At 42.1% G+C, this 26,823-nt stretch overlaps 1 protein-coding gene across 2 annotated transcripts in view; it reads right to left on the bottom strand.

The window, feature by feature from the left end:
* Positions 1-26,823, bottom strand: part of LOC138630703 (serine/arginine repetitive matrix protein 2-like) — a 43,783-nt gene that overhangs the window by 13,041 nt on the left and 3,919 nt on the right. For both annotated transcript variants that reach the window (XR_011311660.1, XM_069715198.1), the window contains exons 2-5: positions 26,080-26,192; positions 7,542-7,646; positions 5,728-5,912; positions 2,755-2,876 (exon numbers count right to left, since the gene is read on the bottom strand). Coding sequence is in view for 1 of the 2 variants with exons in the window: in XM_069715198.1 (XP_069571299.1) it covers positions 2,755-2,876; positions 5,728-5,912; positions 7,542-7,646; positions 26,080-26,192 (525 nt within the window). In the remaining variant the exon portion in view is untranslated. The remainder of the gene's footprint in view (positions 1-2,754; positions 2,877-5,727; positions 5,913-7,541; positions 7,647-26,079; positions 26,193-26,823) is intronic.

Genomic DNA, 26,823 nt, shown 5'->3' with positions numbered 1-26,823 from the left:
CGAGTCCATCGACATCTTTTTTTTTTTTCCCAGCGGGTATCTTACTTCCAACCAGACTGAGCTAGCGGGTTTAAATTAAGATATCCATTTCAATACAGGCACTCAAAATAAACACCATATAATCTAGATTTTGTTTTTTTTGCCTCTATTCACGGGGACAGAACTACCCGCCCGTTAGTTTAGTTATCATGCGGTGATAATAAGAATTTGTTGGGCCTGGGATCAAAAGATGTATAAGAGGGTCGGAGAATTCACAGACGCACGGAGACGTAAATGGTTTCACCTGCCAAAACAGTGTATGTACAGTTTGAAACCTAATCCGCGGGCGTCTTAACACACGAAATGATGCTCCCGGTACTTCAAACGCCATGAAAAAAAAAAAAAAAGAAAAAACATCCGACAGATTTTAGGGTCGTGACCTGCAGAGAAAAAGTATCACCGGCACAGTTATTGAATGGAGCGTGTACTGAGTGAACCTGCTGAGGCAGGTAGAGGAGCGAAGGGGGGAATTCGAGGGAGACCAAAAACAAAATAACGCCACAAAGGAACGCCGAGAATTCCTCTTATTGTTCAAATGTTCTACCCCCCCCCTTTTTTTTTTTTTTTTTTTTTTTTTTTTAACTTTCACTCAATGTTTACCAGTTTCTTCACAAATTCAACACGTCCGACTACAATTTGCGACGAGACCTCCTCGGCAGGACGAGGAGATAAAAGACAGCCTGAGACGACACGTCGCCGTGGTATTCGAGCGGCGGGACCCCTTCGTGATGTCACGCTGTTATAGCCACGCCCACCTGAAAAGGGCAGTTTCTAGTTTATCGGGAACCAGAACCAGAGAGGAGAAGATAACAACATGGACACACACTTCTTCTCCTCCTCCTCCTCCTCCTCCTCCTCCTCACCCTGCCATACAAATACAGCGGCCACATCAGCACCGGTGACCCCCGAGACAAAAAAAAAATATATATACATATATTAAACACTGGATTTGTCTTTTTTTTTTCCCTCCATGAACTTTCAGTGAGATCAAAACCTTTTTAAACAGGATCCTTCTTTCTGAGACATTCGACGCCTGAAAGTTGTTAAGTATTTAAAAAGGGTCGTATCTGAAACGTGTAGTAGCATTTCTCTCCTAAAAAAAATAAAAATAAAATAAAAATCACGTTACACTTTCTGGTTGCTTTTTAAATTCTAGCATATTTCTCCCAATTCTGGCTCTCTAACTAATTTTTGTCTTGATGGCTAATCTGTTTTTTTGGTGTTTTTTTTTTTTTTTTTAACTCTAGTGAAGACAAAATCAGTTTTCCAACACCTGGCAGAGAGGACCGTCCATTTCCACCTTCTCCCGCTAATTTACCACCCGATTACAATAATCCCTCGGGTGACCCCTGACGACCTCCGGCGACCCGCAGTCTGGCTAAAACAACCGAAAGCACTTGACACAAAGACCAAAACGCTGCCAGGAATGACAAGTGTGCTTGAAACATGTGCACACGCACACACACGCACACACACACACACACACACACACACACACACACACACACACACACACACACACACACACACACACACACACACACACACACACACAGCACGAGTGACAGCCTGTTTGTTAGGAGCAGTGAGCCTGTCAGAGGGGAAAAGAAACAACATTACATTGAGAGGATTAAGAGACTCTTGTGAAATTCTAAACGCCGCCGGAAAACCAGCTGGTTTTCTTACGCGAGGGAGAATACACGAAGACGTCGCGGGATAGAAGACGTTTCCGTCGGTAAATACGCGGACTGGGTTTCCCCAAAAGAGCCGCAGCCTGACTGCACCCACGGGCCTGTCAATCAAACAGACAAAAACACAGCTTTTGAAGCGTATTTTCTAATTAATGACGGGATTATTTTCAGATGGACGGCCAGAACATTTGTAAAAAGGAGCAAAATTAAGCTTACAACACCGAGATAACTCTTGGAGAAATTTTATGGACTTACAATTTTATAGAAGTTGAATGGGAGTCTATGGAGCCGAAGACTTTTTGGAGCCGACCTCTAGTGGCACTCGGCGGTATTGCAGCTTAAGGCACTTCCGCGTCGGCCTCATTTGTCAGACCGTACTTTCTGTTGTTTTTTTTTTTTTCTTTCATGTATGTGCAAGTTAAATTTGTCCTCTTAAATCTCTTACATTCGCTCGCAGCAACATTCCCCCAAAGTTGACAGAAAGGTTTATTTAAATAAGCCCAATAAAACGAAGGTTTGTCCACATCTGGCTATAAAAATGTCTCAAACACAGGGACAGAAAAACCTTCAGGACAAAACAATAATCTCAGATCCAAATTTGTTACTTAATCGTGCAAATCCAAAGACTAATTTACATCTCAAATTTGCTGCAAGGGAAATATTAAGGGGAAATTAAAAGATCTGTACTACTTGAGTGAGAGACTATCATGTGAATTCGGGCAAACTATAGAAAAGAAAGGGAGTATAAAAGAGAGGAAAAGACTGATGATGATGCAATAAAATTAAGTTAATTACCATGTTCAATATTATATAGAGAATTGACAAGCGTTCATGCTGTCCCGCCACAGGCAGGTAAAATACAAACAGGAATGTGCTAGAATTTGCATTGAGAGTCCCACAGAGGGTCGTCCACGGGTGTATTTGTCCTTATTCAGTCAAATGTAAATAACAATAAAAACAAAAATACTTATTCAGGAAAGTGCCTGTGTGTCATGTTTTTTCAATGTTTAAACTTTCTCCTCACCTTTCAGTTTTCCCGCAACCGGTCGCGTCTCTCGGCGCGACGGGGGGACTCGTGACGTCGCCCTGCGCCGCCGGCTGCCGGGCTCCGCCTCTCTGCTGCTGGCTCCGCCTCCTCGATCTCATCTGAAAGAAGAAGAAACAAAAAACTTTGAAAGTTTCTCTTTTATTTATTTATTTTTCCTATATTATTCTTTCCTTCATGCTTTTCATGTCCCCTTTCGTTACGTTTCCACACTTTTTATTGCTCTTACTTATCGTTTCATCCTCGCTTCTGTTTAACTCTATTTATTATCTATTTAATGCATTTCATTGTCCTCATTTTCACTCGTTTTTTTGTTTCTAGTCCCAATCTCACTCTATTTCACCGCTCTTATTGTCATTTTAGCTTTTAATCTATCCTATAAATTTTTTTATTATCGCTATCGTCTTGCGTGCTTTGGTCTCAAAGTGTCTTTTAAATTGTCTTTTTATCCTTTTATTTGGTTTTAATGTTGGTAATTCATCTTATTTATTTATTTTTTTGTCTACAACTGTCCGTTTTATTATTGGCCCGTCAATCATCTGTGTGGCACTTTTCAACTGCTCCAAAATGTATGAAAAGTGCAATACAAATAAAGCTTGATTGATTGATTACAGTGCCACATTAGGTGACAGGTGAAAGACAGAACACGCCATGCCGAGTTAACCGTGGAGACGAAAGAGGGGGGTAATATATCTTTACCCAAAACCGAACACCGAAGGGCTGTCACACCATGTTTACTCCAGTCGCTCTGACGTAACGATATGTCCCAAGAAAGAAAAAAAAAAAGAAAATCCCTGGGCGACGATCCAATAACATACTCCAATCGTTTCTGACTGACAGTCGCCGCTTCAGTGTGTTGCAACAGACTCGACATCGTTCCTCAAATTACCAATACAGATCGAGCCAATTCTCATATTTTCTACGAATGCACTGACGATGGTGTCAAAACTGATTTTGAGTCAACTGTAGAAGAAAATTGGGAAAAATCAGAGCTTTGAAATTGCAATTCTGGGTGGCCAATCACACCAAGAGGAAAAAAAGAAATCATTTTTCATGCTTTTTCACTCTTTCAAATTTTTTTTTTTTTTTTTTTTTTTTACATTTAATCTACTTAGTACTTCTTTTGTTTTTTATTCTACACCCCTTTCTTACTTATCTCTTCCTTGTTTGTATTTCCTGAGCTCTCTTCTCTTTTTTCTTTTTCTTGTTTATGTTCCAATCGAGCAAACCACCCCAAATCGCCAACAACTTTCAACATTCATTTCTAAAGCGCTGTCATGTCGGTGAGTCCTGGGCAATCAGAGATGCAGTTTGTGTTTGTGTTTGTTTGTGTGTGTGTGTGTGTGTGTGTGTGTGTGTGTGTGTGTGTGTGTGTGTGTGTGTGTGTGTGCGAGAGACACGAAGGTCGCATGAAATGTTACACTGTAAATCCTCAGTGTACTGAGCTGCGGTGGCGATTTTCAAAGGACTGAACTGAGCTGGACTTTATGAAAGCAGCTACCTCCAGAAGTCTATTTAGTTGCTGGTGATGAGTTTCATAACCTAAGCTGGGAAAGGTTACATCCAGTCTGTAGCCTTTTCTCTTTTTTTTTTTTTAAATTGATCCGAGCTGCTGGGCACGATGATGTGGGTTAAAAAAAAAAAAAAAAAAAAAAATGATATCGCCAAACCAAATACAGCTGAATTTTAATAACCAAAATATTCCCTCATATAATCACCTCGAGAAAAATAGCATAAGTGATCCGGATTACTGACTTTCTGAAGTGCTGCAGCTGCTACTGTTCACCACTTGAGGTAAAGCATTCAGAAAAAAAAACCTTATTACCAAAATATTATATAAAAAAATAAATAAAAAAAACTCAACACAGGGAGAATAGAGATAAGCCCTGTTGTGTCAAAAGTGATTAACATCAGATGCCAACTCACTGAGCCCTTTTTTTTTTTTTTTTCCTGCCCAGTCTGGTTTTAGCAGCAGGAGTTGGGAGTCTTAAATGGAGCCGTTGAAAGTCTGGTTGTCAGACACTCGGCTCTTTGTTCCAGGCTTTCAGGCCGTTTGGCTCTTAAGTGGATCCCGATCACGTTAAATGGCAAAAAAGAAAACACTGTACCTTTTTTTGTTGTTGTTGTTGTTGTTTTGTTGTTTTTTTTGGGGGGGGGGGGCACTTAAAGAGAGCAATCTTCTCCGAAAATGGGCAGTTGATGTGAAAGACAGCACGCGCACAGAAGCAGATTTGAAAGAATAGCTCGCTGCAAGCACACACGGTATATTGTTCAACTGAATGAACATTAAGGGCTTTAATTTTATGGAGCAATCAACAGCAACCCGGAACAAAAGGGATGGATCTTGTGCACAACAGCGCCACCTTCCATATTTGTATACAGAGAGGTATCGATGTGCACATATAATGAGATGAGAAGATTTTAATACCCTTCTGATATCTAAAGTAAAACTGCAGCTCGGGCTAGAAGCCTATTAGCTTAGCGCAAATGCTGAACATAAGGGAACAGCGAACCTTTGGCTGTGTCTGAAGTAATAAAAACATGCCTACTTTTTAAATCTCACTCATTAAAATGGTCGTACAAAATATCTCTTTAGTCCGCACAAAAGCCGAAGTGTAAAAGTGCCGAGTTGCATTTTTTTAATGGGGCTATTTGCCGGACAATATTTTTTAGGTTTCGCTTGTCGCCTGCCAACCCCGTTGATGGCAAGACCCCAGGAAAAAAAAAAAAATCACCTGACCAACAAAGGAGCCACGCAAACCCTCCTTAAACTGAACATGCCGATATGACAGTATCATAGTAGTATCAACTGTTTTTCAATATAATTCCTCAGACAGATGACAGAACAAGTCTGCGGCCAAAAGGATTTTTGAACGCGGAAATTACGCTATTTGAAGCTTAGAATTACATTCATTTATTTATATTGCAAAAAGTCTGCGTGTGAAGTCTCACCTGAGCTCGTGTTAATGAAGCCGGGGTCCGACTCCTGAGCAGGCGTCCGGCGGCGGGACTCTGCTGTCTGGGCCTCGGCTGCGTCTGCGGAGCTTTCTCCTGATCCCGCTGTCGGCCCATCGGGTCCGAAAGGTAGCGCTGTGCCAGGCGCAGTACCCGTGTCAGTACACTTTTAGCCCCTGGGACTGAGTATGCAAGCAAAAAAAAAAAAAAAAAACACAGTACGTCAATATCTCAAATTCGCTTTGTAACGAATTCTCTTTCGATTTTCCACCAAAAAGAGCTGAATAAAATCTTTTTTTTTTTTTTTTAAATAGAAAATACAAGCAGAAAAGGTGATTTAAAATCAAATGAAAATGCTTAAATGTGGGAGACATTGGTGGGAGGGGAGGGTGAGGGTGTGTGGGTGTGGGTGGGTGGAGGGAGGGGGGGGCACCACTCAGCTACAAAAATCCCAGGGACATCCCGGTGATGATACTGTAAGCAGTCCATGTTTTGGAGCTTCAAAATAAGTTATCATTCCACGACAGACCTACCCCGCCTCTAAACGCCTGTGTGTGTGTGTGTGTGTGTGTGTGTGTGTGTGTGTGTGTGTGTGTGTGTGTGTGTGTGTGTGTGTGTGCGTGTTTCGGTATGCGAACTTGTCCTTGTTATAGACAAATGAATGTTATCAGCGGCTCACCATATTTGCTCAGGGGGGCCAGAATCCGCCTGCTTAGGCAAGCTGTGAACACAAAGACTCACTTATACAACGTACGGTCCCGCGGTTGTGTGCGAGCTCACGCAGTCACGGACCCTGAAGCTCATGTTTGTGGAGAGCGAGAAGGTTTTTTTTTTTTTTTTACAATGCATTGTGCGTGAAGAGGAAAAAAAAACAACAACCCGATACGCTCTACCGTCTCAATGGAACGAGAGAAATCGATTCCGTCTAACCGCGGGCACGAGACTTTGTGAAGTTTGACCACCGAGTTGATCCAAACAATTAACTCGGAGTTATCTATTTATGCAACCAAGTCGCCGACCAAGTAAAACATGTACTCTAAAAGTATTTTGGGGCCCCATTCGCTCTCAAAATACACCACCTTTTGTCAAGCGCGGTCTCCGTTTCCGCGGCAACGCACGGGGGGGGGTTACGACTACGAACCGGAAAACGATCAAGTCGCAGTCGGTAGAGTCTTAAGTAACGCACGCGATGTTTACCACTCCAGGAAGTAGGCCGGCCCCTCGGCAACGACCCCTAGCAACAGAGGGGAGATCTCGTCCGTTTTATTGCTTTCTAGAGGTCGTTTCTCAAACTGAGTAAAACACAGCAGATAGAAACAACAATAACAACAAACAACAAAAAAGCTTAGCTAGCTCAGTCTAGTTGTACGCAAGATATCCGCTGGAAAAAAAAAAAAAAAAAGATATCGATGGACTCGTGTTTTGGAGATTTTTTTTCAGCGTGTAATGCGTTACAACCAAACCGGTCAAGCGAGCCGACGTTTGTTTAATGTGACGATTTTTTTTTTTAAGTTATCTGACGACATCCAGTTAAGCTCAGATGTTACCGAGGATTGTCTTGTAAGGATTTAATGGCAGTTTTTTTTTTCTCATACATTTTAGACAGGACTCTGCCCTTTGTTGAACCAGCAGCACTGATTTAGTATCACCGACTGCTTTTTCCCCCCTTCAGACCATTCACCGGTCAGGCCAAGACAGTGGTCGAAAACCTCGTAGCGCAGACTAATGTACGAAGCTGCATTAAAAAAAAAAAAACAATAATAGATGTTACAAATGTATAAGCAGACATGTTGTATAAAAAGCACACTCACCCTTCCCAGCGGCGTTTCCTCCTTCGGATGGTGCCGACGCATTCTGCTTCTCTTTTCCTGCGCTGGCTCGGTTGGACGGTGGCGACTTCTGCTTTTCACGCTGTTCTGAAAGACAAAATTTATCTTTGATGTTTATTTGTTAACTCCACCGGTCACGGGACAAATACGGGACAACCGACAACCGGGTGTTTTTTTTTCTCGAAATATAGCTTTTCCTCCTGTCACAGTTAAGATTTTCTTTGACGTGTGTGACTGCCCAGTCGAATTTAACCGGTGACCTGCATGCGTTGGATAAGGCGGTGGTCCATTTTTTTAAGGCCCAATCCCAATTACCCGATAAGGAAGTGCCTTAAACTGCAATACCACCGGGTGCCACTAGAGGTCGGCTCCAAAAAGAAAGACATCCGGCTCCATAGACTCCCATTCAACTAGTCAATAAAATGTCTCCACGAGTTATTTAGGTTAAATAATTAAATAATCCCGTCAAAAAAAAAGACGTGTTTTTGGGGGTCGTGTGTTTGATTGACAGGCCTTTGGTGCAGTTAGTTACAGCTATGTGTGGTTTCAATCAGATCGAGTCAGATCCCTCCCTCCCTCCCTCCCTCCCCCCCGCCCCCAGCTCGGCCAAATATGGTCACTTCCTGCTCCGAACCGCTCCGAACTAGCAAAGATGGCCCCGGCCAAAATTCCCAAGCCGGGTCTTCGTTACGGCCGTTCGACAAACCGACGGGTGACGACGTCGCTGCCGGTTGCCGCTCGGGCCCACGACGGGAGGCCGAGACGCAGGTTGTGGGTGTTCGCGCCATGGCGGGAGGGCAGAGGTGACGCAAACTCCTAATTTGTAAAGAGTGCGTATCAGTGACTTTAACACGAGCTTCAAGGCTTCCGCCGAACAGGAAGAGCCGATGATTAGGTGGAGCGTCTCCAAAGGCTAATGCGAGGTCTTCGCTCAGTCCCGGGTGGGGTTATCTTTGATGTTAAAACAAGTCCATTTCCCAGACACACCCTCCTCCTCCTCCTATAGCCCATGGCACTCTCTCCCTCTCTCTCTCTCTCTCCCTCTCCTTCCCTCCGATCTATATCAATCACTGTTAGACATCAGCTAAGGAGAGGTTCCCTTCCACAGCCGAATGCCAGCTTCAAAACACCGGCGTGTCGCGGCACGTTGCCTCCTGTTCGCCACCCCAGAGAGCCGGCCTGGAAGAGAACATGTGGCATTAGCTCATCCGCTCTTTGATGGGAAACGAGTCAAGTATTTCTTTGGTCCGACAATACATCACCACGGTTGACTCTGACCAAATAGAAAGCTTCTTTACGGGACTTTTTCGAAGATGATTGGCTAAAAATAAACATATATATATCTTTTTTTTTTTTTTTTTTAAATCAGACAATCACCGCATAACTTTGACAACGTACTTTGTTTAGGGAGGAAATTATTGGTGTTGTTAGCTCTGTTGTTTTATTAGTGCTTTGTGGTTGTTCCCGTGTTTTGCTTAAACTGATTATGTTAGGGATAAAGAAAAATTAGCACATAAATTTCTTTCTTTTTTTTACACAATACAATACATGTTTTAGGTAAATTTTATATATATATATATAAAAACACAAAAAAACCAAGCAAATGTCACTTAAACAAACAGGGTTTTTTTGTATGTATGTTTTCATAGAGCCAAAAATAGTCGAACGTGCACACACAAAGAGTCTAGTACGGATGCGTTGACATCTGTGAGCTCAGTTGTAATGACTCAGGGTTGTAATAAGAAAACCCGAATGGCTGTTTGTGTGTATGAGTGAGTGATTCATTGCAGGAACTCAGCCTTGTGTGTGTATTTCCAACCTCTCTGGAGTTTCATTACAACAAAACCAACATGCTTTTATGTATAAATACACGTGTAAATATCTTATCTTGGCACGTATTTGGGTAAAAGGGTGAGTTACAGTCTGGAAAGGTAACACGGGCTCAGATAACAAGATATTTGACCTCTCCAGAGAGTTCGAGGGAAAGTTTGTGACCCCTTGCCTGTATCAATCAAATAAAGCTCTGGCAACGTGAAGGAGTCGTGTTAAGTAGACCCACAAAGAGGAGATAATAAATCAATAATGAGTAAGAAAAACAAAAAGAGTGCAGACGCCACGTTTCCAACAGAGAGAACGGCAGAGGTAGCTGCACTTTATGCTGCGTTTAAGGGCACCTCGGAAATTGGGAAAATTCCCATTTGGTGAAGGTCCCCCCACTTCCTAGTTGAGAGCATTAGCAAAAATGTTAGTTTTTCAGGTATTCAGGCATATTCTCCCACTTGGAGGTCATAACTTTCCCACGTCCCAGTTGCTCTTGAACGCATCACTACACTCGACGAGGACTTTAATAAAAATAAAAAAATGTATGCATTTTGAAAAAAAGCTAAACTTCTTAACCTGAGTGTTTAACTTTCTTGTTGGCTGTATTGTAGGATTATGTGCTACTGTTCATTTTTCCCGATGAACTCGCATAAACCCTTCACATAAAAATTCGCTCTTGTACGTCGAGTCTAAAACCGGTTTATGACATCTTAAATTTACTGTGACAGTTATGAGTGATGCCAACAGCTTCCACTTGAAAGGTAATCTTTCTACTCTCGCAGTCCTCGGTGCAGGACATAAAAGATTTATCTATTTTTTTTTCAACCTATTTTGTGATTTGAGTGTGGTCATAATTTGAGAGCTAAAAAAAAAAAAAAAAACGTGTGATACAAGCACATTTCAAAATCTGACATCGTTTTAAAATTCACAAGCTGAGCTCAGCCAAACACTCGCACGTTAACTCGCAATTAAATAATATGGCTTACTGGGAGGCTGACAGGTCGATTACAGAGATATTTTGACGTGGCAAAATGTCATGGGTTAAGAAACACAAGTGAATTAACCTCATTATGATTTAATGGAAATTGACAGATCATCAAAATGCCTCAAATGATTTAGTACTTGGATCCTGTTCTGCCTTAATTATTAGCACCGTCACATAACTACCAGGACCTTTAACCGACCATTAAAAAGAAACAGGTTCTTGTAGTACAAGTTGTTCTGCCTCAAGTGTAAGCACTTGTCTGAGTAGCACTGCTCAGTGAAGTAGAAGGGCAAAACACGTATCTTGTTTTTATTTTTTTATTTAAAAACAACACAATTTTGATGTATTTTTTAAAAAAATTTTATACTATGAGCCAAATAGACAAAAAACTAACCAGAGTGAGAGCTTAGTCCTAATGCCGTCCTTGGAATCATTAACAGAGCAACATATCACAGGCTTACCTCCGACATCTGTCCGACAATCAAATAAGTGTACCAACGAAGAGAACTCAGCCACACTATACCCAAATGGATGCCAAAATAAAGGTTTAGACTAATGCTATAATGACAGACGACAAAACACACACACACACACACACACACACACACACACACACACTAATCTAATATGGTAATGACAGGGCTGAAGACACGGTGGCAGAGCCTTGAACAATACACCACGTAGTAGTGGTCAGGAGATTCATACGCTGTAAATTAGCTCCAAAAATAGTTTTTAAATGGAACGGAAAAAGTGGCGACAGGCGGCAATCCACCATCACTTTCTGCTAACGGCTCCACGTTTGTTTAAAAACTCCAAACTACTCGATGATACAAATGATTAGAAAAGTGGCCCTTTTCATACGTGGTATTAACATGTCTGTTTAGTCACGACCAGGCTGTGTTACAGGTAAAAAGTGCAGTACCTCACTCTACTCTTAGCTTCGTTTATTAAAGAAAATATATATATAGGTATGATCTAATCTAGGGCTGCAATGAATGATTTTGTTTGTTTTTAGTTATTGATTAAAAAGCTAATAAATCTGTCATTTGAAAAGCTCAAAAACATCAGATTTGTGAAATTTTTGTACAAAAAAAGGACTTAGATAATCAATCAATCAATAAAATAGTTGACTCATTGAATATAATACAAGGACTCTCATTAACTGAAAGCCCAAAAAAAACAAAAAAAAAAAACAACCTGTGCTGTATTTCCAATCAATGTAAAACTCCAAATTCCCCTTTCGAACTACCTTCATATTTAAAATCATATCTGAACTCAAAATAAGACGACCGACGTCCCACGTGATCGACTTCAAGATACCCCCCCCGCAAAAAACACCCGTTCCAACGTGTCAGAAGACATCCGCTCACACAGTACGTCGACACGCCGCTCGCATACGGCACGGTTCACGTTTGAAGAGGGTTCGGGGGGGTCCAGCTTTTGTTCGACAGCCTGACCTGTAATTTGAACAGCGAATATATGCAAAGGCAGATTTCACAACACAAACAGAGCAACGAGGTCAAACCGGGAGCCGTTTCTATTGAAAACGTTGCGCTGAGAATCGCATCTCGCACGCAAGAAAAAAAAAAGAAAGAAAACCAGTTGGAAACGTCGCTGAGATCAGCTCCAGGCTTCCTCAATGACTCAGGGTTATAATGAGAAGGTATGAATGACGGTGTGCTTTTTTTTTTACCGCTCACTCTCTCTCTCTCTCTCTCTCTGCCTCGCACTCTCAAAGTCAGTTTCAGATGTCAGAGTACTCTGCTGATTCCTCACTGTCCAGGAATTAATGCTGATGACACGCAAACCTTTTGAAGGTTGTGTTTTTTTGGTGCGGTTGAAGCGTTTCGCCCCCTCCTGGGAGGCGGCGGGGGCAGCAAACACTTGTAAGCTCGAGTTGAATAAGCGCTTATCTTAAAAAAAAAAACCCCGGGGTCAGCAGATCCCGACAACGCTCGACGGCAGCTTTTTGAAGTGCCGATCATTTACGAAGGAGCAGGAGGAGGGGGTAAAGTAATGGACACGGAAAACGTCTTGAGGGGAAGAAAACGCAGGAAGACAAACTGAAAAGATTTCCACTCACACTTTACCTCAAACAACCGGGCAACTGTGAAAAACAAAAAGAGCAAATGGGACATGGGTTGCATTCGCAGATGTGTGTAAAACGAGACACTCTCCGCTCGCCCACACGCCGATGGGTTGACAGTTTACTGTACGTTACATGGAAATGGGTTCAATTTCAGCAAGAGACAAGCTGGAAAAACAAGAGGTTTCACGGGGAGAAAATAAAACAATGTTAGCCGGCAGTTCTCAAAGATTAGAAAAAAAACAAAACAAATGACCACAAGGGCCAAATGACAGCAAGCGCTAACATTTTCCAGCGTTTGTCAGAGTAATAAACATTATAGAGGCTCCGTCCCGCCGAGCTCAGGTTACAAAGATTGGAATCAGATTTGTTTCGCAACCAGTAGGAGCTCAAAAAACAAAACAAACAAAAAAAAGAACACTTATGGAGGGAAAAAAAAAAAAAAAAAGGCCAAACGGGTCGCCAATTATCGGAGTCTGAGTGAGTACTGTGCTGCCATAGAAAGGTGAAATTAGACGTTGGGTCAACAAACCTCCATATGACTTTCTGACATCTGTTTTATTAAAGAAAAAAAAAACCAAACAAAACATAAATGTCACGGCTGGACATGCTACATTTACTGCGGCTTGCTTATCGGTGTGTTGTAGGACTCGTACACTCTGCCAGCTAACCACACGTCTAAGTTAAGAAGCCGCGCCAAGCGAAAGGTCACAGCAGCTAAATCAGTATCAAAAATAAAATCTGACATGACAAAAATCGTTTTATTTGGCACACAGTAAAATATGCAAATTTTTTGTTTCACGATTCTTAGCTCTATTTCTCTACTAAATGTTTGCATAAATTGTAGACAGACAATACACTCTTTAAGTTGCTCTAATTAACACCTTTGTACAGTAGTACCGATAAATTATTAAACGTGGTTTTAATTCAGCTCTGTGGAGGGTTTTTAGTGTTTTTCAGCTACTTGTTTTGGTGTTTGGCCCCACCCACTTTCCAACAACGGGTACTTCTTCCTGCGACTCGAAAACACGACAGATAAATCTTCCCTCCGGATGCGTTAATAAGCAACTCTCTGCTCACGCCTTTCGCTGTTTTTCCTCTTTCGACAAACTTCGCTGACTTTTTACGGTGATTCTTATATCAAACTTCTTTTCACAGCTCGTTCGCCTGCCACCTAGTGGCCAGAAATAAAAATCGATTCAGCATCTACTGCTTTGAATTAAAGTTAAGACACCTTTCTCAAACACAAACAAATCAATATTTTGAACGGGCACGACGGTTCACCAAGTCAATGACCAAAAACAAAAACAAAAAAACTAGGGGGTGATGAACTCGAACCACGTCGACGGTGAATTATGTTACCGCCCGGGCAGAAACATGTCTGAGGCGGTGTCGGCCATTTGTGACAGTTTACCAACTAATCTAATCTCTTTCACCGTAGCGAAACGCGCGGCGACAGTAAGGCCTCGTGAAGTTATTTGTTATTTTAGCCTACGGTGGATGACTGATCAACCGCCATCATCCCGTCCCTTCCTCTGCCTCATTGTTCAGTAAGACCACAAAGAAGGAGTGTTTAACCTTTAACCACTGGAAAAAAAAAAAAAAAAAAAGACGCACAGAGGGGGGAAAGAAGAAAGATTACATAAAAGACCACGAAGAAAAACAATAATAGGGCCAGGAAAGAGGACCAACAAAATATGTAAAAAGAGCAAAAGAGAAACAGAAAAATGCTGATAACGTGGAAAAATTAAAGAACAAATGTGGTTTTAAAAAAAAAAAAAAGATTAGAAAAACAACACACACACACACATGCCATATTTATTATTTATGACACCCTCAAACAGCAACGTAGCCAATCAACGATCAGTACTGGCTTTTTTTGTATGTTGTGATTTTTGAAGTTTTGCTAAAAATATATATCACCGTAAAAATACATGTTAAATACCATAAAATGCCTTTTTTTTTTTTCCCTACAACTTAAACCTTGCAGGTAAGTAAGCACGACTAGGCGCTGGGTTACACCCAACAAAGCATTTCTTTTTCTTTCAGTTGGACTATCCACTAACAGACACGTCGTCACTTCACTATCGGTCGAGCTCATCACAAAACATCCAAGTTATTTACACTTTAAAGCCCTCAGCAGCCTTCTTCTGAATTTCCCCTCCAAAAAAACTCAGAGATTGAATAAGAGGACTCACAATGGAGAACAAACGTGCATTTTTTTGGCGTATTTGATAAGCACGGTGTGAATGAACCGCGTACTACATTTGCTTCAGGCTTGTGTTAAGACGGTGCCAGCTGATATTACAATTACCTACAAAGGGGGATTTATTTAGACTGTGCTGACAAAGAATGATGAAAAAAAAGAAAGACTGAATGGTAGGAAGGATAAAGACAAAATGAAGGCCGAGATAAACTGAAGTCGGAGATTATGAGTGAAGAAGGGGGATTTCCACAAAGAGGCCGCGGTCCACTTAAAAAGAGAAAAATACACACTCCTCAATCACTGCAGCAAAAAAGATGACTTTGTGCTGACTCTGTATTTTTAGGACCTCGATCTTTCTCTTCTCGGGGGTTTGTTGTCAGAATTTCTCCGATCGATAGAACCGGTTTCAGAAACACGAGGACTTGAAACATTTTTATGTTTCACGTACACGTGTTTGGATGTTTTTTTCTGAGTAGACGATCGAAGTAAAAAAAAAAAAAAATTTAAAAAACAGATTTACGATTAGGCCAGAGAAAGGTAAGCAGATGGAGGAAAGTAGATAAAGAGGTTAAAGAAAGAAAAACATTCAGCGAATACAGCGGTGGGACGGGACGCAGCCAAGAAGTACAGTGTGACGCAAAATACACACGCACACACACACACACACGCACACACACACACACACACACACACACACACACACACACACACACACACAGAAAAATGACATCAGTTATAGAAAGAACATTCTTAACGATTGCACAGGCTGTTTTTTGATAAAAAAAATTTTTTTAAAAAGATAGAAAAGAATATTCCAATTAAAATGGAAGACTTCAATATTTATATAATAAGTAACTGTGATAAATTGTCTCATTAAAATATAATTTTTTTTTTTTTTTTTTTTTTGGAAACGTGTTGTTGGCATCAAATTCAAAATAAGCACTTTTTTTTTGATACGTTGATTTTTTTTTTTTTTGGAAACGTGGGTTGCATGAAAGAAATATGACTTCTAACATTGTCAGTAGCTGATATCTTTGTACAGCTGAATATAAAGTCATCAAAACCAAAGCAGCTTGTCAACCTGCCTAATTCCCGTCTCTCAGCTCTTAGTCCAATGGAATCCAACAGGTGTTCATAAGATCTGATCCGCCCCTCCCTTCTCCATCATCGCTCATTATTATCAGAATTCAAAACGATTTTTTTTGTTTTGTTTTGTTTTTGTTTTTGTTCAAACTGGTTGAAAACATCCATGTCCTCGGGCGGTCGTTGAGAGCGAACGCTAACAAGCAGAATTATGTTTTTTTGAAAAGTTACACCCACGAGTCTGGATTTGTAATAATGCTTCAAAACCCAAGAGGATCAACATCTCATTTCTCGTGTCCTCATTAATCAGAAAAGCAGACAATAGATCATTTTATCTCGCGGTTTGTTTTGCCGTTTTTCTGCTTTGCGTGCCGGCAGACAGGAAAAGGCTCCCCGAGGATTTGTGGTATTCGTCGGTGGTTTGTGAATACGCACGGAGGTCGATACGTGTCCGATGACGATCAGAAAAACAAAAACAAAACAAAAAACACAAGCAAAGATTCTTTTGCTAAATGCACGCAAAAGCTTAAAGAAATAAATACAAAAAGAGTCTGTTTAGGGTGTTGGTAAATCGATGGCTTAGAGAGTGTGGAGGCCACGACGGGGCGACGGGGAGAAGAATGGAAGGAGCAGGGAGGGAGTGTGGGAAGGAGGGAGGATAGAAAAAACAAAGAAGAAAAAAACCAGGGGTGGGATGAAGGCAACATGAGGAAGAGAAGGAGAGCTGGGAGGGGAAGAACAGAAAAAGGGGGCATTAAGTTAGGAATACAAATTGAAGTCAATCACGTGTCAGTACGGCCTGAATTCATACTGTTTGATATCGAAAAAGAATTAAAATGACATGAAGTACGGAGAAAAATGTCATCAGCTATCTGACCCGGCCGTTACGAAGCCTCGAGTTCGGATTTTGTCCGGCGCCATCTTTGCTGGTTCGGGGCGGTTTGGAGCAGGAAGTGACCATATTTGGACGAGGTGGGGGGAGGAGCTGCCGGTGGACCTGACTTATCTGATTGGAAACCCCGGCGACATTACGTCCCGCCCGCCGATAGCCGTAACCTGCCTGCACCACAGGCCTGTCAATCAAACAGCCACGCCCCCCACGCCCCCCAAAAACAAATCTTTTTGAGACTTAATTTTTAATTAATGACGGGATTATTTTCAGATGGACCTCCAGAAAACTAGTAAGGAGCTACTTTAGCTAGTAAATCTGAAATGGGACAAGTTAAATGGGAGTCTATGGAGACGGTAGGCTTTTTGGAGCCGACCTCTAGTGGCACTCGGTGGTATTGCAGCTTAAGGGCACTTTCGCTTCGGCCTCATTTTTCATACCCGGAAGTTACGATAATATTTTCAGTCAATGTTTCTGATGCTAGTTATGGTCAAGATTTTTATAAAACAAGCGCCATCCGTTCTATTTACATTCAGTAATTACACATCTCGAAAATAGTTTTTATGCCAGATTCATATTAAATTCAGACATAAATTCACAGGAAACGATGCCGAATCTGTTCTTCGCCCAGCTTTTCCTCACTGAAATCAGCCTCAACTTTTAACGGTGTTAACGAAGGTACCGTTACAACCAGAGGTTTCTTTCACAATCGGCTCTTCCAACACATTTACTGCCAAAGTAGAAACCACTGGGCAGGACAAGAGACGGTCGGAGAGATCTTGGGTGCTATTTATTGTCACGCAGTCAAAAGGAGCCGCGGTTCATTCGTCAGCGAGGTTTGCAACAACCAAACGCATCAGACAAACGGCTCTCTTTTTGGAAAACAGGCCACTTTTAAATATTGCAAGCAGCAACGGAACAAAGAAGGAGTCGTTAGATGAAGAGCTGCAGGCTAAAAAAACCCCCTCCGAATTCAACGAGCAGCTCGCGCTGTGGCCTCGTTAAAGAAGGCATTATTAAATCACGATGAGTTCGCTAGTCCGCCAGTACTTCTCATAAACTAGCCAGTCGAGGAGTATTTGTAGCCAAGAGAATTGTTGGACTTGTAAACCGCACTTCCTGTTCCGAAAATGGTCCCAAAACCAACCACGACGGAAATCTTAAGGATTATAAACTTCCAATAATAACGGCCTGATTTGCACAATCAGGAAATTCGTACAGAGAAATTTAAGAAGTGGAGGAAAAGAAAAAAAAAAAAAAACACAGACAAAGAGGTGCCTGGTGGACCGCAGAAAAGAAATGAATTAAAAGACAGAATATAGGACGGCGATGGAGGGACGTCACGGAGGAGAATAGCATAATGGAGGAGAGCGTTCGCCCCCGATCGCCCACTGACCTCTGGGGTTTGACCCCTAACACAATTCAATGCGCCTTAAAGCCTGCTGCAAGGTCAAAGTTCATTCCCAGAGGCCAAAGGTCCGACAAGTACTCCAGAGGCCGGGATGGGGTGGGGGGTAGGGGGTGTACACGAGCAATAAGTAACACATAACACAAGACGGGGCGGGCGAAATGTCGGCGTGGGGCATCGTTTTATCGGTTTTAGGAAAAAAAACAGCAGGTAATTGAAGGGAAGGCCGCTTTTCCCGCAAAACCCCGTCACTTTCGGTTTTACCGCTTGTTCCGCTGTCCTCCGGTGCTCGGGCTTTTATTTGGCGATGAGAAAACAGGAGCCAAACTTTTCCGATCGCAAATGAGAAGTTACTTATTAACTTTTATTTTAACTTTGTTTATGCAGGAATACGCAGCTTCAGAAAAATCGCGGTTCGTTTTCGGAGTTTGCTTGAATTCGCGCTGATCACTGCGACGGCGATTTTCCCGCAGGGACCGACTGTAACTACATAATCATCTGAACAGAGTTTAGGGCCTCTAATTTAAACTCCACAAGTATAATATTTCATTGTGTCACTTCGGGACGGCGGCTAAAACACAGGCGACTGAAGTCATCTGCGATCGGCCGTCAGGTCTTCCCTGTAACTTCTTGGTGTGTTTGCGTGCGATGCTAAAGACAAGGACCCGACATTTCTCTTTAAACGTCAAACCAAGAATTCTCAAACGTCGCGTCCGCCCGCAGCCCACTTCACCGACCACTTTCCTGTCTTTGCTCACCTTCGTTTGTTTCCATATTTTATATAAAAAAAAATTTTTTTTTTAAAAGTGCAGTAAAGAAACTTCTTTTTCGCCTCGTTCGGGAAGTAAAAAGATGACCCAAATTTCAAGTGTATGCAAATCATCAGAACCTCTTTAACAAATGATGTCCCAGATTTTAACAGAAGTAAACATAATTAAGACAATTCATTAATTTTTTAAGATGGCGCCACCCCCCCGCCCCCTTTGCTCGAGTCTGGGAGCCGAGTTCCAGTTCAAAACCATAAATAAAGATGCTTTTATTCGCATGCGTGAGCGCATGAGACGGCGGATCTTTCCCACTCGCTCGCTGGCTCAGACGCAAACACAGTCGGCTTCTCCTTTTACCTCAATTATATAGCAATGCACATATACCGCGGGATAGCCACCGGCGCTCCACGGGGTGGCACGCCCGCACACACACACACACACACACACACACACACACACACACACACACACACACACACACACACACACACACACACACACACACACACACACACACACAAATACACACAAACACAAACACACACTGGAAAAACCCTTCAGGGTCTAAACCACCGGAGGAAAGCATTCAGGGACTTAACTGGATCTGAGCCAGCGAAACTTTCCTTTCCTTTAAAAGAATTAGCTCCCGTCTTCTTTCCTCCTCTCTCACCTGCGGCTTCTAATCCCATCCTCTAACACGTTTATACATAGATCACAAATAATTAATACCCATCGTGATTTTGAGCTAATTAAGGACCACATGCAAAAAAAAAAAAAAAAAAAAAAGAAAAGTTAACGGGAGGATGGAGGACATTCAAACCTTTCTTGTCTCTTAGTGAGGAAATTCAGCCGTGATGAAGTCCCTATTTTGTGTTTTTCTTTTTACTTCTTGATAACTGCTAATCTACACCAAAAACAAACGAGCGAGGGATTCTGACTCGAATTGATTGGAAACCCGGCGATACCACCGACAGCTGTAACTGCACCACAGGGCTGTCAATCGCAAAGACACACCCCCAAAAACACTTTTTTTTGTGTTTTTTTTTTTTAAGCTTATTATCAAATTAATGACGGGATTATTTTCAGACGGACCGCCAGAAAACAAACAAGAAGGAGCGACTTCAGCTAACAACACCGCGATAACTCGTGGACAAATTTTATTGACTGTGAAGTTTATGAGACCAGTTGAATGGGAGTCTATGGAGCCGGAGGCTTTTTCCATCCAACCACTGGTGGCACTCGGTGGTATTGCAGCTGAAGGCGCTTCTGCATCGGCCTCATTTTTCAGACCCGGAAGCTACGAAACGTCGTATATGGCTGGACGGCGTATAAAACTAAAGGGCTTTTAGTTTGAAACGAATATCACAATGTATGAACGGAAAAAAACACTGTAAATTCATCAGTTCATAAGAAACGGTCGAGTAGCAAAGATGACAAATCTAAAACTGAGATAAAAAAATTAAAAAAAAAACGATTGAAACATAACTAGTTTATAAATACGGGACATAAAGTTGTATCAAAACAAGCCTCGAGGACGTCGGCCCGCTTCCTGCAACCTACTGGTCAACTTGGAGTTGAACTAAAGCCCTCAGTAAAAATATCCGTTACTGTTAAGAGTGCAGTACAAAAACAAGCTAAGAGTCATGACCGCCCCCCCCTCTCCCACAGGACAGGACCTGACCTTCTCTCTCTGCCTGGAAATTCCAGGTTACGCAGAGTGACAAAAAAAAAAAAAAAAAAAAAAAGATATATAGAAAATGTTAAAGGTCACCTTCACGCTCGTTCTCAGGTACGCGACCAAATTAGAAGGCAGGGGTTCTGCTCGCGAGCAAAGCCAGATGTCCAACGGGAGCGAGGCGGCCTCGGGGGGCCGATCGAGCAGGCTGGCCTTCCGCTTCGACTAGCAGAAAACCAATTGGGGGGTGGGGGGGGGGTGGGGATTACAACGAACCCCTCACAGCGACTTAGCGGGCCCAACCTAAGAAGGTCATAGGTAGGCTAAGTGCCCCACGGAGGTTAGAAAAGGTGACATTCTTGTGGTGACTAATAGACGCAGTCCAAGCGGCCACGGCGGCCCTCAAACTACCAAAGACCAATAAAGATGACCAAGATATTTTTCTAAAAACCCGAACTTTCTTTTATGGTTCAAAAAAATGACCTATAGAAAGATCAGCGATTTTTTTTTTCGTTCGGAAATTTTTAAGAATCATCTCGAGACTAACTTCTATGAACTTGCTTTTAAATCATGTTTGTCTTTTTTGCCATCACGGTTTTATTCAATACTTTACTTTTATGAAAGTTTTTCTTTTATCCGTTTTCCTATTTTGATTTATTTTATTAAGTGTTTTTATCCCATTTATTGTTAACTTGTCTCATCACCAGGATTACCCTGTCTTATGTCTTTAATTTCCCCTATAAAGCACTTTGAGCTGTATTCTCTGTATGAAAGGTGCTGTCCAAATAAAGTTGATTATTATTATTATCATTATTAGGTGATACATTAAGGTCGAGTTGCTCTGGTTGCAAGTCGCAAATAAATCCAAAATACACTTTTCTGTGACGCGTAGAGGAAACGCTGTCCGGCCTGATAATGAGCAGAAAGCTGCGTCTTGTTTTTGATACCCTGACCTTCGACCTCGGTGAGTTCGTAACCCCCTCGAAGGACCAACGGTAAAACTGCCAGGTCATAAACTCCACATTCGGACTTCTCCAAACACCTTTCATGACCCTCTCTCGTAATCGGTTTCTTTGTTTAGAATTCGAAGCTGTTTATTTTGTCGTCCGACGCAGACTAATTGCTTCGTATCAAAATCCCCTCGACCCTCGGAGCATCTTTTTTCCCCCGCGAGTTGCGAGCGAGGCAGAAATTCTGGTATCGCCTTCTCTCTGTTTTTCATGCTTCTCTGAAAATAGGAACGAAAGCAAACGCATTAAAGATGTAAGACTCTTAAGTTTGTGTTTCTGTCCCTGAATCATTCATCATAAACCGAGGAGGCCGAGAGACAAAGAGAAAGAGAGAGAGAGAACGATGCTGTCACTGTTTTCACTAAGGGGATTGTGATGCATTGCTGTCACACACACACACACACACACACACACACACACACACACACACACACACACACACACACACACACACACACACACACACACACACACACACACACACACACAGATAAATATACATAAACTACTGGAGGGAGTTTGCGGGAGCCAAAATAAGCAGATGGACACGGAGGTCAAAAATGGTGTGAACGAGGGGGATAAAACGAGAGATTTAGAGAACAGATGGACAACGAGTTGACTGAATGGAAGAGTCAGGAAACGCATTGACGTGGCGCGGCCGGCGAAAAACGCTAAATGCGAAACGAGAATCTCTGCCAAAACTTGGGTTAAACCGAATATGACTGACATATTTTTCGGGGTCGGGAAAGGTTAATTAGATCCGCGTCGAGTAAAATGTCTACACTGTAAAAAAAGAAAAAAAAAAAAAGAGTTATCAATAAAGGCAAATGTTATTTTTAGTAAAAAAAACAACTAAAAGTAGCTGATAGCCAGTTCTTGTAATACATACATGATATACATGATATATATATATATATACATACACATATATATACATACATACATATATATATATCTAATTTGTGCACCTGCTGCAGTTTACAGGACTGATGCAGTTATCCGGCTCTGGATATTTTCGAGGTGACTTTCACAGTCGCATTTACAAGTGTCCACAACATGCACATAAGTGTCTGTCTTTGATTAAAAAAAAACACACACAAAAAAAACAAACATTTTTTGATTATTCACTTGTAGGAAGATTGTAAGATGCTTCAAAGTTAATGCAGTTGGCTTAAATAAATATCGTAAATAAAAACAATTATACTCTGAAACTGTTTACTCTCTGTAAATGTTTAATTGACAACTCATTCATAACCGGTTACCTTGGTGATCGGGCCGGTCCGGTGTATCAATAAATGACACGGCAAAAAAAAACAAAAAAACATCCTGTCATGAAATGCACGCACACGATACGTAGCGATCGTAAAGTAAAAAAAAAAGAAGAAAAGAAACAACCTATGCAGGTTATGCAGCACTGGGCTGCAGGAGGTCGTTCGGGGCCGAAACGAATGCTGAGTCACCGCGCTGAGGCTTCGAGCAGCAGGCGGACAGGAAGGAAAGCGGTGTCGGTGTCGTGAGAGCCCTGCTGAGGAGTACAGGGCTTTGGCATCTGCTACTACACCAGGGGAGTCACGGGGGGGAAAAAACAACAACAAAAAAATATATATATATATAATAAATAAAAAAAGAAGATGTATGAGCGCAGGAGAAGAAATGGAATAATCGCACTGCAAGGGAATGAAGGGGGGGAGGAGGGGGGAAGGAGTGGGGAGGGCGAGCTGAAGAGGGAGATAAGGTGAGAAGAAAAAAAAAGTGTAAAGGAGCGAGAGTAACGTTGGGAGCGGGGAGGGGGGAGGAGGAGGAGGAGGAGGAGGTCACGGAGGGGGGAAGATTAAATAAAGCAGGAGTACAATCGGCAGGTGATTGTTGAGGAGGACGGAAGGACACGTCTGCGTGTCACGCTGCGTTTCTCCGCCTGACTCGGCACAATCTGAAGTCACTTTAATGCTGACTCAGCATGCTGTTGGACCACCCCCCCCAAAAACACACACACACACACACACACACACACACACACACACACACACACACACACACACACACACACACACACACCTCCCCCCCCGCCCCTAGAGACTCACAGTTCTACCGTCACAGCTTGAAACACTCCACGCGACGACTTAATTCGACACCTAAGACAACCTCAGTAGCAGCAATGCAGCACACGAGGACTTTTATTTATTTATTTTTTTGCCACTTGTAGCTCCATCAAGGTGCATTTCAAGCGAAACTACTTTTTCAAAACTCGCTCCGAACTATTAGATTTTTTTTTTTTTTAAATAATAATAAGAATGGCTTTTTACCTGCAAAGCTCCGCAAACCCCTGAACGCGGTGCGTGTTTTTCTTCTTCCCGTTATTTAATGGCGGCCGGCGGGCTGCTTTTCGCCGCATTACTGAGTAATGCATTACGACCAGGTGTTGGTTTAAAAAAAACAAAAAAACAACAAAAAAAAGGGAAATAAGGAAGAACGAAAGTCGCTTGTACTAAAGTACAGGTTTGCAATGTACTTAAAAGAAAACTAAAGACGTATCTTTTTAATCTGGCTTTCTAGTGATGTGTATCGTCCTGATTTTACATTTAAAATTATAGTTTTGTGTTTTTTGTTGTTGTTGTTCTTTATTACTTTCCTGAATTTTAATTATTGATTCTCACGACGTTGTTTTTCTTCATTTTATTTCACCTCCATTTTGTTTTTACAGGTTTTACCTCATTTCTCATCTTATTGTTGTGTTTGTTTGTTTGGGATCTTTTTTTTAACGTGCGTATGTTGCTCCGACGTGAAGGAAGTTGAAAGTTGAGTTGAAAAGACAATCAGCGATGATATCGACGTCCTAGTACGTAAGCAAATACAACGAATTCAAGTTAGTTGGTTTTTTTTTTACATCTCTTTAGTGCCTTATAAACAGAATGTTTTTTTTGGGAAGACGGTCGGTGTCGGTAACGGAGAGAGCGAGTGAATCGGCTCGTTTTGTTTTTTTTCTCCCCCTTGCTAGACGGTCTGACAGCACAGCAAATAAGGATGACTCATCCTGACTCACACACACACACAAACACACTCTCTCTTGCGCACACACGCACAGGTGAGCTCACACACAAACACCAGGTGATGGATTATCCCCACTATAAAACATGTCTTTTGTAGCTTCCAGTTACGCCCATAAAAGGAAACTTCTCAAACTCTCTGGAGATTTTTGTGAATACTCCACGACTAATTATTTAACGCGCACACTCTCTTTTTCTCTCTCACAACACACACACACACACACACACACACACACACACACACACACACACACACACACACACACACACACACACACACACACACACACACACACACACACACACACACACACACACACACACACTCGCCCTTCTTCTTTCTGCATTCCCAGCTGCATTGACAAATACAGCCCTGCAGCCACCAACATGTGACTCATCACTTAGCCTTTCTTCTGAGCACGTCAGGATCCACTACACACACACACACACACACACACACACACACACACACACACACACACACACACACACACACACACACACACACACACACACACACACACACACACACACACACACACATGAGGTTCACATTCCAATGTGTCTGTCTGTCTTTTGTTGAAGATGACACACTCCGGTGGCGAGGGGCTTCCAGATCTCACGGAGGTGATATCTGAACAACCTTCAAAAGGTAAAAAGCTCCTTTGATTTGTCAGGGCTCGGCACGCATACGCACACACACGCACACACACGCGCACACACACACACACACACACACACACACACACACACACACACACACACACACACACACACACACACACACACACACACACACACACACACACACAACAGTAAAAGCAGCTTCTTGAAGGACCATGTGTCACTATTAAGCCAGATGAAATTCAACAATTTGAAAATGTACGTAGAAGTAAAATTACTGTTTTAACTGGCTCTTACGTATTTTTGTATTTATTCTTCATCACGAAGTTGCGTTCGTACGCCACCCGTCTTTTGTGCCAAGTCATATTTCTGACTTCCTCGTGTTCTCTCAGTTCGCATTTTCTCGCGCCGCGACCAGTTCCCTTTCATGCGAAAACGTACTCTGCAAGAAATCCAACTCTGACTGCGATCCTTTGAGCGAAATCAGCGAAAGAAAGAAACTGACAAGAAAGGACGGCGTAGAAAAAAAAAACCCAAAAAACTTTTCGACATTTATCATGTTGAAAAAGCAGGAGACAATCAGTGATGGAGGTGAACAAGGGGAGACTGTTTCCCCCTCTTTAGTGAGACTGTTCTCGGGAACAAACTGGAGATGTCTTCCCCTAAGGACCAACCACCGTCTACACTGGCATTGAGACGGGAGCACAAAAGTGTGTGTGTGTGTGTGTGTGTGTGTGTGTGTGTGTGTGTGTGTGTGTGTGTGTGTGTGTGTGTGTGTTGCTGTAACAAGATCAGCATATTGTGCCACTGAAGGTTTAAGTGAGTGAGTTACCAGAGTTTGAGCAACTGGTTTGCGGAGCGGTCCCGAGTGTCCTTCTGCATTAAAGGAACAAGCGTCCGGTGTGAGGTGTGCGGTACCTGCCTGGTCCGGGTCCGTGGCGGCTCTCGTCCAGCACCAGGCCGTTCATGCACTTCAGCTCCCAGTCTTGGACCTCGGTGCTCCACAGGGCCGGGACCAACACGGCGTGCCGGGCCCTGCGGATTGGAAGGGTGTGGGGGGTTGGGGTGGGTGGGCAAAAAAAGATTTTTTTTTTTTTTTTATTAAAGAAATAGAAAATAAATAAATAAATAAAACTGTGTCGAAGGTTCTATTTTGCAATCATTTCTACTGCCTCTAAAATAAAATAAAAGAATAAAAAAGGACATAGTCATTCGTTTTTGAGAAATAACATGAATAAATATGCTGTCTGCTAAAGTCAAGCTGATTGAAATGAAAGATTACTTAAGGATTCAAAAATATAGGGTGGAAAAAAGAAAAGAAAAAAGAAACGACAAACAAAACATTTTTTTTTTTTTTAGATCATTAATAATTTTGCATTACTTTTTTTTTTTTTTTTTTTGGAACAGTCATTTCCTTTCGTTGATTTCTGCAACGTATTTAACCTCAAAATGTGTTCAGGTTAAAAATAACTTTTACGCCACATCGGGAACGAATGTGTGTTTCGGTTTACGCGTTCGGTTCGATGTGTTTTTGACCCGACAGAAGGAATCCATCTTCTTTTCATTTTGCAAAGAGAAAGCACATAAGTGAATTTCACGGAAACTGGAGCTGCGGATGGATGACGGGGTCGAGACCGTCCAACCCGGTACAGAATGACTAATGGTT

This window comes from Brachyistius frenatus, unplaced genomic scaffold (assembly GCF_029030835.1).
Source record: "Brachyistius frenatus isolate BFR_SWC_R1_liver_20210118 unplaced genomic scaffold, ASM2903083v1 Contig_139, whole genome shotgun sequence".
Classification (NCBI taxonomy): Eukaryota; Metazoa; Chordata; class Actinopteri; family Embiotocidae; genus Brachyistius; species Brachyistius frenatus.
This window is presented reverse-complemented; position numbering and strand designations above follow the sequence as displayed.